This window comes from Cantharellus anzutake, assembly GCF_015039405.1.
Source record: "Cantharellus anzutake strain C23 chromosome Unknown EI90scaffold_23, whole genome shotgun sequence".
NCBI lineage: Eukaryota > Fungi > Basidiomycota > Agaricomycetes > Cantharellales > Hydnaceae > Cantharellus > Cantharellus anzutake.
The window spans coordinates 140,348-154,078 of record NW_024066973.1 but is presented as its reverse complement, the minus strand read 5'-3'; the positions used below and the strand labels follow the sequence as shown (position 1 = coordinate 154,078).

Genomic DNA, 13,731 nt, shown 5'->3' with positions numbered 1-13,731 from the left:
TAGCCGGGCGCGCGCCAGGAGGGCCCACGCAACAACTAGATAGTATTTTCTCCACTGGAGAGGATTGCTCCCAGTTCCAAGGCGATAGACCGGATTCTAACGCCTTCCACAGCTGGGCGTCATTGGCGAGCGAAGGGAAGGGATTTTTGCTAAAAAGTATCTGCTCAAGTTTCAGTCAAGTGTAAGGATGTTTATATTCGCAGATTACGCAAGCTCACCGTGGCACAAGTACAAGCAAAGGAGTAAATATCACCAGGTTTCGTTTTCATACCGCTCTCCAAAACTTCTGGGGCGCAATAGCGCAACGTAAATCCAGGTCCCGATGATGTGAACCCTGTTGTCAATCCGTCCGCTATCAAAGAGAAGCCAAAGTCGCATAACTTCGCATGCCCAGCATCACTGATTAATACGTTGAACTATACGGTACCAATCAGCCCATACCAGGTTCATAGAAAGGCATCTTGGCTTACAGGCTTGAGATCACCATGGACAACAACAGGGTCACGGTCGTGGAGGTAGGTCAGACCTCGGGCGACATCGAGAAGCTGTTTTGATGATATGCATCCCATGAGTCTATGAGATCAGTGTTACGGCAAATACCGCTCACCAGGGCCAGCCGATTGCAGGACGGCTTGCAATGCAGATATTCAACGAGATTTCCGTTTGCACACCATTCAGACACTAACACTGCTTCTGGCACTCCACCACGATCTTCAATCGCAAAACCAAGGAATGTCACGATATTCCCGTGGTCTAAATCCTTCCATATCTTCATCTCTCTCTTCAAATGCTAATGCGTAGAGGTGTCTTCTACGTTAACGATTCGACCGGAAAAGTCTCTCACCTTCATCGTTGTTCTTATCTGTTCTACGACAGGTGGCATGCTGCTCATGGGTGGTCTGAGAACTTTGTAGCAGACCTTAATGAAGGAGTGAAGTGAGAAAGTCAACAAGCCAGTTAAAGAGAACATACATTGACGGGAGCCTGAGTGCCAGATTGGTTCCATTTTGCACGATAAACCTCAGAGTAGCCGCCTCGTGTGACTAGAGTCTTGGTACCAAACTGATGACTAAGGTTCGGGACATCCTGGATTGTGGATAGGGCTTCCATCACAACTGGCAAAATGGCATCCATGGTGGAATTGACTAGGGCCAGACGATGATCTGCGCGTGCGTAGATGCACCAAAATGCATGTACGATAAGGTGAGAGCAGGGTCCTTACAACGCCCTATGCTACGACAGCTCTGAGGGCGTTTCGACAGGAAGCAGGCTAAGCCGTTATCGAGATTGTTCTCGGGGGCTCTTGGGTACTGTAGGTGCGAACACGTTTTCACCAGGTGGGGTCAGGGCAAACCTAAAAGGCAACAACAGAAGCTCATATGCGCGCGCACACCGGAAGCATGCATAATAGCCATTGCTCGCTTCGGCCGCTCCAAATGTATGCCCCGGAATGGCTCTGCCGGACAACCCCTGATATTAATGTCCATGGCAATCGCGGAACTGGTACGTACACTTCTACATAACCGGCGATACCGACGAAAGGTAGACGAAAGGCCCCTTTCCCTTTGGATTCCATAATCATGAAGCGGAAAGCGCTGGTACTTATCCATGCGCCTAAAGCAGGAACGTGGGCGGATGTTCAGATACGACGAAAGTTCAGGGACTTGATTAGTGGAAGCCTCTCCATCCCTGAGGTACGCCTGGGCACTTGCTTTTCTAGTGTACCAAGGAACCCGGCGTTCCCAACGTTGTCAATGATGCTGTGCATGAGGATTTCCATCCTCTGGAAAAAGTTTAGAGCAGTAGTGGTAAATGTCGGAACCATTCGCAAGAAATTGGAAACTTTACGCCTTTGCATTCCTATTCTTCTGCCTCATGCCACAATGGAATCATGTATTCGAAGAGATACATCCGCGTCGTAGTGACCACTGACGCCTATCCTTGGTGTTGGTGGCATGGCCCGCCCCGGCCACATTGGTATTGATCAACGACTGCTAGCGCTCAGGACTCTTCCCCAAGCACTTTCCTTCCTTTGTATTATCACGGACCCCAAGGGATACTTCGACCTGACGATTCATGGCCATGTCGAATACTCTCCCTGAGCCTTGCATAGTCGGTAGATAGCCCGTTGACTCCAGGGCTACTTGCGATAGCAAGAATAACCAAAATAGTCGCCTATGATTTGGGTGACCGTCCAAAATCAAGAGCGGACGTCACTCTTCAACCTTGTTATGCAATATGATTCCTCAACATCAAAGCCTACACTCCGATATAACAGACGTCTTGTGGACAGTGGCACGTGGTTGTGGTGTTGGGCTATTGCCGAATTTATTCGTTTATTCGTTTATTCAATGTGTCTCATTTCGCCATCCCAGCTCGATCCGGCACCATTATTCAACAGCCTTACCATCATTGTCGTATGTGTAGAATCCCTTCCCAGTTTTCTTTCCAAGCCAGCCAGCATCTACCATACGCTCCAAGAGAACTGCTGGTCGGTATTTCGAGTCTCCAGTTCCTTCGAGTAACGTACGCTGGATAGCTAGGCAAGTGTCAAGGCCGATGCTGTACATGGAATGTAAACTACCTTGAAAATCGCAACGACGAAACGATGAACGCACAAGTCAGCCAATGTCAAAGGTCCCATGGGATGCCCCATTCCTAAACGTAGGGTTTTATCGATGTCTTGCTTAGTAGCAACGCCCTATGGTTGGCCGTGTCAGCCTGGAGAAACGAAACCCTGATGCCAGTTACCTTCTCTAAGGCCATGATTGCCTGGACAGTCAGATGAGTACCTTATATTTCAACGATAAACATTTAGCCGCGGACCTCGTTTAAGAATGGCATTAATAATGCGTTCGAAACGAAGCCTGGTACATCTTTCGACACTGTCACCTCTGTCGCATAACATCAATAATCAAACTTTGTCCCCAAGGTGCGTGGAAGCTGACCTTTCCCACAGGCAATAGCGAACTGTCTCGATCGTTCAAGCACCTCGGGAGAAGTTTGCAGACCTGCTATGAGTTCCACCAATGGCTATTGTTCGTGGGTTACCGATTATCATGCGTGTTCGGTCAAGGAAGTTAAATCAGCCTATGGTAATGTAAACATACGAATATGCGCACCATGACGGGTACAGGATTAAAGAAGTGAATTCCTGATGACATGACTTAGTTTGATGTACTTCATAGAACAATCGAGCCCTTACCGACTACCCGAGCGGACGAACGTAGCCCTTCCTCGCTAGTAGGAGAAACTTCCGGACCCATTGCAGAAGCAGCAATCTTGGTAATACTAATTGATGATGTATTCGAAGCCAGGATGGCATCCGGACGCATTTCGTCGGATAGTGTGGAGAATAAAGAGCGCTTGAGTTGGAAGGATTCAGACACAGCCTGGATCACAATGAGCAAAAAAAAAAAAAATGGGTAATGGATAGTTGTCATTCATACAAATACAACTAGCCTCAATACACATATCTGCATCCCTAAAGGCCTCCAGGTTGTTCACAACGGTCATACGATCCCGAGCCTCCAGAGCCTCGCTCTCTTGAAGCTTTCCCTTCTTGACATCCTTATCAAAAAACTTGTCCGCAAGGGAAAGACTCCGACCAATTTGATCTTTAGACTTGTCGTAGAGAAGAACGGGTACTTTCGCACGAGTGGCGGCGACATAGGCGATCCCCAGGCCCATTTGTCCTCCACCTTGAAAAATCATCCGATTTGGAGAAAGATCGCTAGGATTTGTGGTTATTTTACCTACCTAAGACGGCGAGTTGTTTAATGCCATGAGCGATTGCAGAAGCCATAATGGGATTGACAAAATGTCCTGACCCGGTAGAAGCCGTCTTCACGTGCGGCGGGTCAAGCGACGACGCCCAAGCGCGTTCATGCAACACAATGACAAAGATCTTTACATAAACGGATTTCGGGACATTCGAACTGCCTTGCGGACGCCAGACCGGTGTTTCTTCGACTCATTGGCTCCTCCGGATGCAAAATTCAGGGAGATGTATCCACATTATCACTCAGGATCGTCTCATGCGCTCGTTGGCTTCCTTCTTCTGTTTCGCCTTTCTGTGGGGATTTGGCAAGCGTCTGCGCAATTTCTTTCGTCCTCCGGTCAAAATGACCTCTCCTGTCTCAGCAAAGTCTCATATCCATGAGGGACTCCTGGTACTTGCTCAATGAAGAAACTACGTCACACGAACCATGCCGTACAACGACTCAGCGCCACCATTTTCCTTTCGCCTGGATGAACCTCTGGTCTCTTGACCGCTTCAATACATACCTGGTCTTGTATACGGAGTGCTCGGTGCTTATTCCCATTTGAATGGACCCGTGGCTGCGCTATCACTGCTCGTTTGATAAGCTATTTCAAGCATTGTCCGGGGCGACCCACATAGTGGGCATGTATTGTATGTTGCTACTGCGGTATCGACCATTATCATATCCAAGTGCGTCTCTCAGGGCCTTCGATGCAATATATCCGCCCATGAGTATTCAAATCCTAAGGTTGGGCCATGTCATTTCTTTTGGGACTATTACGCCTTGGTAATTTTTCGAGCAACCCCCTTGCGCTGATGTTGCTCAGGATCCGTGGTACTGAGTTCGGGCGCTTCTGCGTGGATTTATTACATCCATGGTCAGTTGATTCTTAAATTGGTGACGTTACCCAATGTTCCTAAACTGACTCTCTGATTGGTTGTTGTCATTATGGTCGAGCAATTAATTGGTCCCGGTGTTAGAGCTTGAAAGTCTTCAACACGAAGTGGCACATCTGCTAGGGACAACACTGGAAAGAATTGCCTTCCTTATCGACAACGCATTCACTACAGCAATTAGTTTCACATCTTGTTCATTGCCACGGCAGTGAAGAGGAGGGTGGTTAGCATTGGGAGCAGATGGAAATGGGCGGCTAACATACCATCCTCGTTGTCGTGACGACAAGTGCGCAATGCGAGGCTGAATGCAACCCTGAGCATTGCTTCATCTGCTCAGTTCTGCCCGATGTGTAAGTATGATCAGCCAGTGGACGGTGTCACTGTCCTCGGTCATGTAAGGGTGAAGTTTGGCAGACTCGTCGATTGGCCGCTCAAGGAGCATACTGTCAAGTGCCCCAAGAAAACCACGTCAACTGCCATGTTATGCTCTGATCCCCACAAATTTGTGTCCCTGACTCAAGTCTTTTATTGCTGGCTACTTAGGTAGTATATTATATGCAAAACAGCGACGAGAGCTCGTCGCTACTTTCGTCGCATCTGATCATCTGTTTCTTCCCGCGTTCCGGCGTATGGCTCGACTTCAATGAAAAGTACCAGAACATCACGACGAAGACGGTATGATTCACGGAACCAAGATGATGCTCGGCGTGGAGAAATAGGTCGATTAAATGGGAAATAGCCGCTAGTCAAGCCGTAACTGAACGACTACGTCGGCACGCGACAACCGCAGCGCGCGTGCCGACAGCGTATCTGATAATTTATTGACGTGTCACCTGTGGAGCGGGTGAAGGCTTAAATACTCCAACACTCGGGCATACGGCCCGGGGCACTGAGAGGTACTATTAATTGGCGCGTAGTCCTTACATCAGAGTGTGTCAAGGGCTAGAGTGGGGCGGAAAATATCCAGAATCACACACACGCACTATGAATTACCACGGCGTTAGATCCCATTCTAGGTCTCCCCATGGACATTTGGGACGACCAGCGGAGCCATGCCGGGCCGAACTTTGGGACGACCGAAGCGAGCGCTATGCTTCTAGTGTGCGCGCGCATACGAACTTCTCTTATTGCCTTTTTTTTGTTCGCCTCGGGTATTTCGCTCAACGTGTCCGTGCACATTTTGGCGTAGATCATTGTCTGGCCGCTCTGGCCCTAGTCAGACGCACCGCGGGGGACGTTTTGCCAGTTGTAATGTCCAAAATTCAGAATGTCCCGACACTTAGTCACCAATTCTATTTTCGTTACTATTTTCGGATATGGTACATATCCAACGCCGATTCTTGCTTTCTTTCCCTTCGTTTTGGTTTCGGCGTTGCGATCGACCTTTCCCCCGGTGTCAACGTTGTTTCAACCTAGTGTGTTGTCTGATAAAGTAGTCAACGAACCAGGGGATTTTTATATCCGAAGTGTGTACTTCAGTCCGAACAGGAAGTTCCTTGCCGCCGGAGGTGACGATAAACTTATTCGGGTACGCCACCTTCTTGCTGTATCTGGCTCTTTGACACTTCCCGCATGTCTCCTCGGGCTTATTCAGATATGGGACATTGAACGTCGAGCGATTTGGCACCGCTTCGGAGGTCATGTTTACTCGCTTGATTTCTCACGCGATGGAAGGCTACTGGTCTCGAGATCGGGAGACCAGACCTCGCGTATTTGGAATATGGATACAGGGGACTGTTCCTGACGATCATCGATCCTGAGTCGACTGATGCTGGAGTGATGTCTGTTGCGATTTCGCCCGATGGACGATTCGTGGCTGCTGATAGATATGATTGTGCGCATATGGGACGTTGCCAGCGGAGCGTTGGTGGAGAGGCTGAGGCATAAAGATCTTGTTTATCCGGTGGCATTTTCGCCCGACGGGAGAGGTGGGGAGCCGGGTGAAGTATTGGGATCTGAACGAGTTGGGGAAGATCGTGCCGAGGGTAGGAAGGCGTGATGTGCAGGCGCTGCGGCAGAATGCGAGGATCCCGAGTAATTCTGTGGGAGTTCCGTCCGACATGGAAAATGGTGGTGGAGACGGGCGAAGTCCTTGTACAGTTGTGTTCAGGGGCCACAAGCCTTACTCTGTCGGTGATTCCGCATTGATCGATACTACGTCCTCTGCGGCGATATCACCTGTCGGAGCATGGGTGGCTTCAGGCTCGAAAGATCGTGGCATTCGGTTTTGGAATCCGAAGGATGCGCAGGCGCAACTCATACTCAGTCCTGCGGATGGGTTGTTTGCTACTGGGAGCGGCGATTTTCTGGCGAGGATTTGTGAATGTTTGTTTCCTTGATTTCTTGGACAGCGACGTTTCAAGATGGTTTCGCCTTTGTTTCGGAATTTTTTGGACTCAGGGTTTTAATCTGGTGATTGATTGACTGACGGTTTCACCGCGCCGCTCTCCCATTGTAGTTATTCCATTCTCTGAACATGGAACATGTAATACGACAGGGACTCCTCAAACTTTCATCGCTTTCTGATACGACCCAGGTCAATATGCTCTCGACTTACTCTCTTTTACCCTTAGGCCCAACGCGACTGGACCTTTTTGGTTTGGCCCCTTCTCTTTCTCATTCGATAAAGTAGACTGAGTGAGCTAACGGTGGCCGGTTACTCAATCTCGAGCGAACAACGCAAAAAGAGCTGAGGGCATCGAGAAACATGAAACGAGCGCAGCATAAGATCAGAAAATAAAAGATGTACAGAATGATAACAAAAACGATAAGACAAGCCCGGATATCCTGGAAATGTGCTAACCCAAATTCAAAACATGGCTAGACACTGTTCACTACACGTCGGACTGATACTTGGGAGTCAGGTTGGCAGGATCAGACACATCGCGAGCCAGACTGCAAGCGGAGACCAAAGAATCCCCTGGACCAAGGTCCCTTACCCTTGAATCGCATAAAAAGGCCCTCCAGCCGCCCCGGAGACCCCACCACCCACGAGCCCGAACACCCACACCATGCGGATGGCAGAGAATACGAATGAGCCTGTGAGGGCTCGCAGTGTTCAAGCAAGAGCCAAGTAACCCAGGGAGCATTGCCAAGCTCTGGGTGAAACGGGTAACTTGTTTGGGTGGTCACTTCACAGACATTGCTGTGAGCCCTGCCGCCTGGTCCTATGAAACTCGGGGGTTCTTAAAGTGTCGGCTACGCTCGCACGCCTAGTTGCGCGCCCGCTATACTGTCTGGGATCAGGGAAGCGTATCCGACTAGACCTACCCTCGTCAAGGGCAGGAGAAGACCTTGTTCCGGTAATCCTACCGGTCACCTGGGTCGTTGATGAGGCCAATGACAAATTGTAAGCCAAGAGTCTAGGCTCGTACCGTACCCGGGAAGCAGGTCATCTGAGCCTCTCTTGAAGCTCTTTTCTTAGCGAGGAGCTCCACCTGAATCGTTCGATTGAGGGAAAGACACCACTTAAGACGGCGAGTTGCTTGATGCCATGTGCGATTGCAGAGGTCATAATATTGACAGATTGTTAGTACTGACAAAAAAGCTGCCTTCACGTTAGCAAAAACCAGACGCGAGGCTAGTGTCTAAACAACTGTAGACAGGTGACTAGGAATTGTATTCTCTTCGGCTCTTCGGCTCCTCCGGATGCAAGGTTTCAGCGCGATGTCCCTGAGCATTCACGAGACTATCCAAGGTCGTCTCCTGCGTCTGTTGCTTCTCCCGTTTTGACCCTTCGCCTATTCTGTGGGGATTTAGCAAGCGTCTGCGCAATCCCTTTCGTTCCCCGGTCAAAATGGCCTCTCCTACCTCAGCAAAGTCTCCTATCCATGAGGCACTTGGAACTCCTGTTCTCACACGACAGAATTCATTCGACCTGGAGAGTTTTCGAGATTCGCTTCACGCCCCTGTGTCGGAAAGTGGTGCTGCTCCACTCAGTGAAGAAACCCCATTGATGTCCGCGCACGAACCAACTCGTACAACGATTCGGCGCCACCATTTGCCTTTGCCTTCTACAACACCGGACAGTAAGAAGAGTAAGCCCATTCTAAGCGCACTAGTATCTGTTTTGCGAAATGACTGTCTGCAGGGAATTCTCGAGAGCCATCGCCTGCGAAGACAAGATGGGCCACATTCTTGCAACGCAGCAAATATTACATGCCTGGCCTGAAATGGATCCCCTCGTATTCTTCATCCTCGTCAGTAATGCACGCTACAAGGTATATCCCTCCCATAATTCAGGTATTTCTCAATTTTATTCGTAGGCTTACTGGAGACATTGCGGCAGGCGTGTCTGTGGCCTCAGTCATCATTCCCCAATCGATGTCCTACGCCACCTCCCTTGCTCATGTGGATGCATCCTCTGGTCTCTTGGCCGCTTCAATCCCCGGTCTTGTGTATGGAATTTTCGGCACTTGTGCCCATTTGAATGTTGGGCCTGAGGCTGCGCTTACACTGCTTGTGGGCCAAGCTGTTTCAAGCATTGTTCGCGGTGATCCACATAGTGGGCACGGATTGTTTGTTGCTACTGCGGTATCAACCATGATCACATTTCAAGTGCGTCTCCCCAGGGATTTCGATGCAATATATTCGCTTATGAGTACTCAAATTCCAAGGTTGGGCTCATATCATTCCTTTTGGGACTATTGCGCCTTGGTAAGGTATTTCATTTTTTCAACCAAACTCTCTTGGGCTGATGATGCTTAGGTTTCATGGACGTGATACTGAGTCGAGCGCTTTTGCGTGGATTCATTACAGCTGTCGTCAGTTGAATTTGAATTGATGACTCCCCCGAACTGAGTCTCCGATAGGCTGTTGTCATTATGGTCGAGCAATTAATCCCGATGTTGGGCTTGAAGTCATTCAACACGAAGTCTCACATCCGCCAGGGACAACACTAGAAAAAATTGCCTTCCTTATCGACAACGCATTCACCCCCGGCAAAGGTCTCACTGCGGCAATTAGTTTCACAAGCTTTTTCATCTTGTTCATTGCCAGAGCAGTAAAGAGGAGGATGGCTAGCGTTGGGGGCAAATGGAAATGGGCAGCTAATATACCAGAGGTTTTCATCCTCGTTGTTGTGACGACAAGTACGCAATGCAAGACACCGAAGTTGACCCCAACTCTGAGCATTGCTCCATCTGCCTAGTTTTTTCCGATGTGTATGATTGGCCAGCGGACGGTGTCACCGTTCTCGGTCGTGTAAAGGTGAACTTCGGCACACTCGTCGATTGGCCGCTCAAGACGCATACAGTCAAGTACCTCAAGAAAACCACATCAACTGCCATGTATGCCCTGATCCCCGATCCCCAATCACAAATCTGTACCCTTAACTGACATCTCACAAGTCTCATTTCCATTGCCGGCTACTTAGACAGCATATTAGGTGCAAAACAAAACAGCGACAGATTCGGATATTCTATCTCCCCGAACCGTGAGCTCGTCGCTATTGGTAAGTGTCGAAATCGACGTTATCCGCTGCTAGACATAGGGTTCCTTAGGTGCTGGTAATCTTGTCTCATCATTCTTCCCTGGAACGCTCCCTGCGTATGGTGGAATTACTCGATCGAGGATCAATGCCGACTCTGGAGGCAGGACACAAATGGCATCTGTTATTTGTTCGATGCTGGTCATTTTGGCGGTATTCTTCCTTTTGCCCGCATTAGTATATTTGCCGAAGTGCGTTCTAGGTGCAATGTAAGTCTGGCGTATTTTTTCTTCTTTTGGCTCTCTTTTCGGATTGGACTAAAGTGGAGGTGTTTCAGCATTGCCTTGGTGGCGACCAATATCCTAACTGAGATACGACATGATGTCCTGTATTTCTGGGGGTAAGAGCGCGCAAAACAGTTCTGGTTTTAATGGATTGCTTAATTCCTGCCTACGTCCAGGATGTCGGCCTGGACTGATTTAGCCATGATGCTCTTGACGTTCGCATTTACAGTCATATGGAGCGTTGAAGTTGGGATAATCGTTAGCGTTACCTCATCCTTGTTAATAATTGTGAAGCGGTCTTCAAGAACCCATATAAAGATTCTCGTGAGTGGCGATAGGGTTAATTTGACTCGAATGCATTTTTGATGTTCACTCCGTTACGTTCAGGGTCGTGTGCCAGACACAGATAGATGGAAACCCATTGAAGAGGATGAAGAGAACCATACCGAGACCCCCGGTGTTCTGATTGTGAAATTGAAGGATGATTTAGATTTTGGTGCGTCATACTGACCCGCGCGATGGAGGTTTGATGCTAGGTGATTTTTAATTCAGCAAACACCGGTCAACTGAAAGAAAGACTCAGGAGATTGGAGTTGTATGGCCCCCGAAAAGCTCATCCGTCAGATCCCATACGAAGAGAAGAAGCCCGTGCAGTTGTCTTCCACATGTCTGACGTAGAGAAGATCGATGCATCGTAGGTCACTCCCAACTGAGAGGCGCCAAGACGATAATTGTCCAATTAGGGCCGTACAAATATTCTTGCAGTTGACGGGGACGTATAAGGTATGTTTGCCTTCGGGTCCTAAGCAGATAGATCCGGTCGGACTGATGGGGAGCCAAAATGCATTGCAGAACAGAGATGTTCAGGTTCACTTCGCGCACCTGAAGCAAAAACATCTTGAAGCATTTCGCAGGGCTGGCATGGTTCCACAGAACGTTCCTGAGCATAGATTTCATAAGTAAGTTCGCAGCCCATGGCTTATCCCAATAGTCCCCCTGAACTTTGCCACCCAGGAATGTGGCTGGTGCCATGCGAGCGATCGAGCAGTCTTGGTCTGAGAGTGTGGCTATGCAGTCGGCTTGAGACATTTAGTGGTTTCGCTTTTGTTCCATTTCTGGCATGTTGCAGTAGTTTCTTCATCTAATGAAAGCACGATGGCCATCAAGAGGAACCTTTCTCCGGAAAATTCATGGACGTGACGGTCAGGAGGAGGAGAGAAGTGACAGGAGAGTCCGAACAAAGGCGCATTTCAAAATCAGCTGGGTCTACCGGAAGCAAATGGGTTCCCACGGGCAACAATACGACCGAACAAACCGCGTCTTTGTGGCAACAAGCAAGGCGCGGGCTTCAACTACATAAAAGAATTATATTATCATGGCCACTATGTAAGTGGCAGACATTAAGCGCTCTTTTATACTCGGTTTTTTCTAGTGCTGGTTCACTCACCCTTCTTCTTGCTGGTTTCCTTCATATCGCTATCACCTTCCCTTCGTCCCCAACAACCATCTGCGATGGCTTCTACGTCGTGGCAGCGTGCCACCAAGTTCCGAGAACACCTTTCATTTATCTCCACTGACCATCGCCCGAACAACAATGCGCACTTGAAATCTCAATTCTCTGTCAGCTCTGTTTCGACTTCCCCACCACCAGAGGATCCTGAGCCCCCAGTTCGACCTGTTCAAATCGTCAATACACCGCCACCGATTAAGAGCAATTGGGCCAAGAGTGGCTCAGCTGTTGACATTGAGCGTGGCGTGCCAGAACGCGAGTCAAATCGACGACCATGGAAATCGAGATTCTCTTTCTGGCGGTCAACGTCAGCGCATCCCGATCGTATGTGGCTAACTCCTTTTCATGTTTGAGAGTTGTCTGACTTTGTGGGTCCACTTAAGACTCTCCGTTATCCCCGATAGTCCTACGTCAGTGGGATCATTTGAACGTCCCCTATAGGGTTCCTCCCCGCCAGGAAAAACATGCTCATAAGGAGCAGAAAAGCAGCGGGAGATGTTGGATAATAATCCTCATTATTATCATTATTTTCCTCCTCGGAAACTCTGTCTTTTTGAACATACGCGTTCTCAATGTGCAACCGCCTACTCCAACAACGACCGTTTCTCCTACCCCGACTTCCACCGCTGCACCTACGTCTACGAGTGTCTCCCAACAAGTGCTTGACTGCTTATCCCAGTTCAAGTTGAATGCTGGGAACAATCCCACTTCCTATCCTTGCTCATCTTGTGCTCCGGTCCTTGGTGGAATCCCTAATGACCTGATACCTAGCGTAAAGAACCCTCCAGTAACGGGGCAGGGGAACGTTTTGCAGTTCTGTGCTCTCAGTGATCTCGTTGCCGCCACGTCCAATAACACGCTTCAAAATGTCGGTTGGCTGAAGGATACTAAATTTTGCTCGTGGAGTGGATTGAGCTGTGACTCTGCAGGTCGAGTCAATTCTATGTAAGTGCATGAGATAAGGCCTGGTTCAGACCGATTACTTACGTTGGTATCTTACAGGACACTTGTTTTTCCTGGCGTACCTGCTACATTGCCAGGTACCCTATCCTCACTGATAGGCCTGCAGACCCTGTCGATCACGGGTGATTCGAATATACCCAGTGGTCAAGTACAAACCGGCGTACTTTCTTTGCCCTCGCTACAGTCTATTACCTTACAATCGACCGGCCTCACAGGCCCTATGCCAGACAACCTATTTTCCACGTCTTCGAATTTGACGACGCTAACGTTAGCCTCAAACGGGAAGCTGGGACAATCGCTGCCTTCGAGTCTTTTCAACTTGTCATTATCTTCTTTGTGAGCCTGTTTTTTCTCATCTTTCATGATCGTTGCTGATGTCTTGGTTTCTAGAATCGTCACCTCCCAATCTCTTACAATGTCTCTTGCACCTATTTCCTCCTCTCCCACACTCTCCAACTCATTGCATACCCTTTCCTTATCAACCAACTCCATCACGGGCTCCATACCGTCCCTCAACTCGTTCAACAACCTCGTCGAGCTCCATTTAGATAATAACCAATTAACGTCCATCCCCTCGTCGTTCCCGCCTCGCTCCAGACACTTACGCTGGAAGGGAACAATGGCTTGACGGGAAGTGTACCTAGTGGTGTGTGCAGTAGCACAGTTTTGAAGAGTTGTGATTTCAGGCGAACTCAGCTTGGTTGAACGGGCAGAACGCGACGACTGGGAGCTGTGGACCTTGTCAGTTTGGGAATTAATAAACGTTTGGTTGTCTTTCGGGACTTTTTCTTTTCTCTTCGATTTTTTATTGCTTGCCCTCTCTTTTCTACTTTCAGCAATGTCCTTACGTCTGCTTTTGTCCTCTTTACGATTTCTCACGGCTTAC

The 13,731-nt window shown here is 48.9% G+C and overlaps 6 protein-coding genes across 6 annotated transcripts; 4 read left to right on the top strand and 2 right to left on the bottom strand.

Annotated features, from left to right (window-relative positions):
• Window positions 1–191: 191 nt before the first annotated feature.
• EI90DRAFT_2920520 (kinase-like domain-containing protein) lies at window positions 192–775 on the bottom strand (the record flags this gene model as incomplete). Its single annotated transcript, XM_039054748.1, has 3 exons — window positions 192–416; window positions 471–545; window positions 608–775. 3 exons carry the CDS (start codon window positions 773–775, stop codon window positions 192–194), a joined length of 468 nt encoding a protein of 155 aa, XP_038916026.1.
• Window positions 776–2,390: 1,615 nt separating this feature from the next.
• EI90DRAFT_2920466 (uncharacterized protein) lies at window positions 2,391–3,805 on the bottom strand (the record flags this gene model as incomplete). The annotated part of the gene is given in 10 exon segments (XM_039054746.1): window positions 2,391–2,562; window positions 2,619–2,701; window positions 2,752–2,772; window positions 2,827–2,894; window positions 2,949–3,033; window positions 3,111–3,154; window positions 3,206–3,392; window positions 3,450–3,457; window positions 3,471–3,701; window positions 3,760–3,805. The coding sequence occupies 10 exon segments, from the start codon at window positions 3,803–3,805 to the stop codon at window positions 2,391–2,393; spliced, it is 945 nt and encodes a 314-aa protein (XP_038916025.1).
• Window positions 3,806–5,612: 1,807 nt separating this feature from the next.
• On the top strand, window positions 5,613–6,646 carry EI90DRAFT_3057555 (uncharacterized protein; the record flags this gene model as incomplete). The annotated part of the gene is made up of 1 exon (XM_039060304.1): window positions 5,613–6,646. A coding segment is annotated over exon 1 (341 nt), but the record flags the coding sequence as incomplete, so codon positions are not given.
• Window positions 6,647–6,720: 74 nt separating this feature from the next.
• EI90DRAFT_3016347 (uncharacterized protein) lies at window positions 6,721–7,076 on the top strand (the record flags this gene model as incomplete). The annotated part of the gene is made up of 2 exons (XM_039056978.1): window positions 6,721–6,985; window positions 7,012–7,076. The coding sequence occupies 2 exons, from the start codon at window positions 6,721–6,723 to the stop codon at window positions 7,074–7,076; spliced, it is 330 nt and encodes a 109-aa protein (XP_038916023.1).
• A 1,380-nt stretch (window positions 7,077–8,456) lies between these two features.
• EI90DRAFT_3123481 (sulfate transporter family-domain-containing protein) lies at window positions 8,457–11,456 on the top strand (the record flags this gene model as incomplete). Its single annotated transcript, XM_039063616.1, has 16 exons — window positions 8,457–8,697; window positions 8,751–8,859; window positions 8,926–9,217; window positions 9,277–9,316; window positions 9,368–9,403; window positions 9,472–9,750; window positions 9,810–9,948; window positions 10,009–10,112; window positions 10,162–10,357; window positions 10,426–10,488; window positions 10,549–10,696; window positions 10,760–10,868; window positions 10,925–11,066; window positions 11,116–11,155; window positions 11,225–11,331; window positions 11,387–11,456. The coding sequence occupies 16 exons, from the start codon at window positions 8,457–8,459 to the stop codon at window positions 11,454–11,456; spliced, it is 2,115 nt and encodes a 704-aa protein (XP_038916022.1).
• A 428-nt stretch (window positions 11,457–11,884) lies between these two features.
• Window positions 11,885–13,473, top strand: EI90DRAFT_3123480 (uncharacterized protein; the record flags this gene model as incomplete). Its single annotated transcript, XM_039063615.1, has 4 exons — window positions 11,885–12,206; window positions 12,266–12,827; window positions 12,885–13,181; window positions 13,236–13,473. The coding sequence occupies 4 exons, from the start codon at window positions 11,885–11,887 to the stop codon at window positions 13,471–13,473; spliced, it is 1,419 nt and encodes a 472-aa protein (XP_038916021.1).
• Window positions 13,474–13,731: the final 258 nt, after the last annotated feature.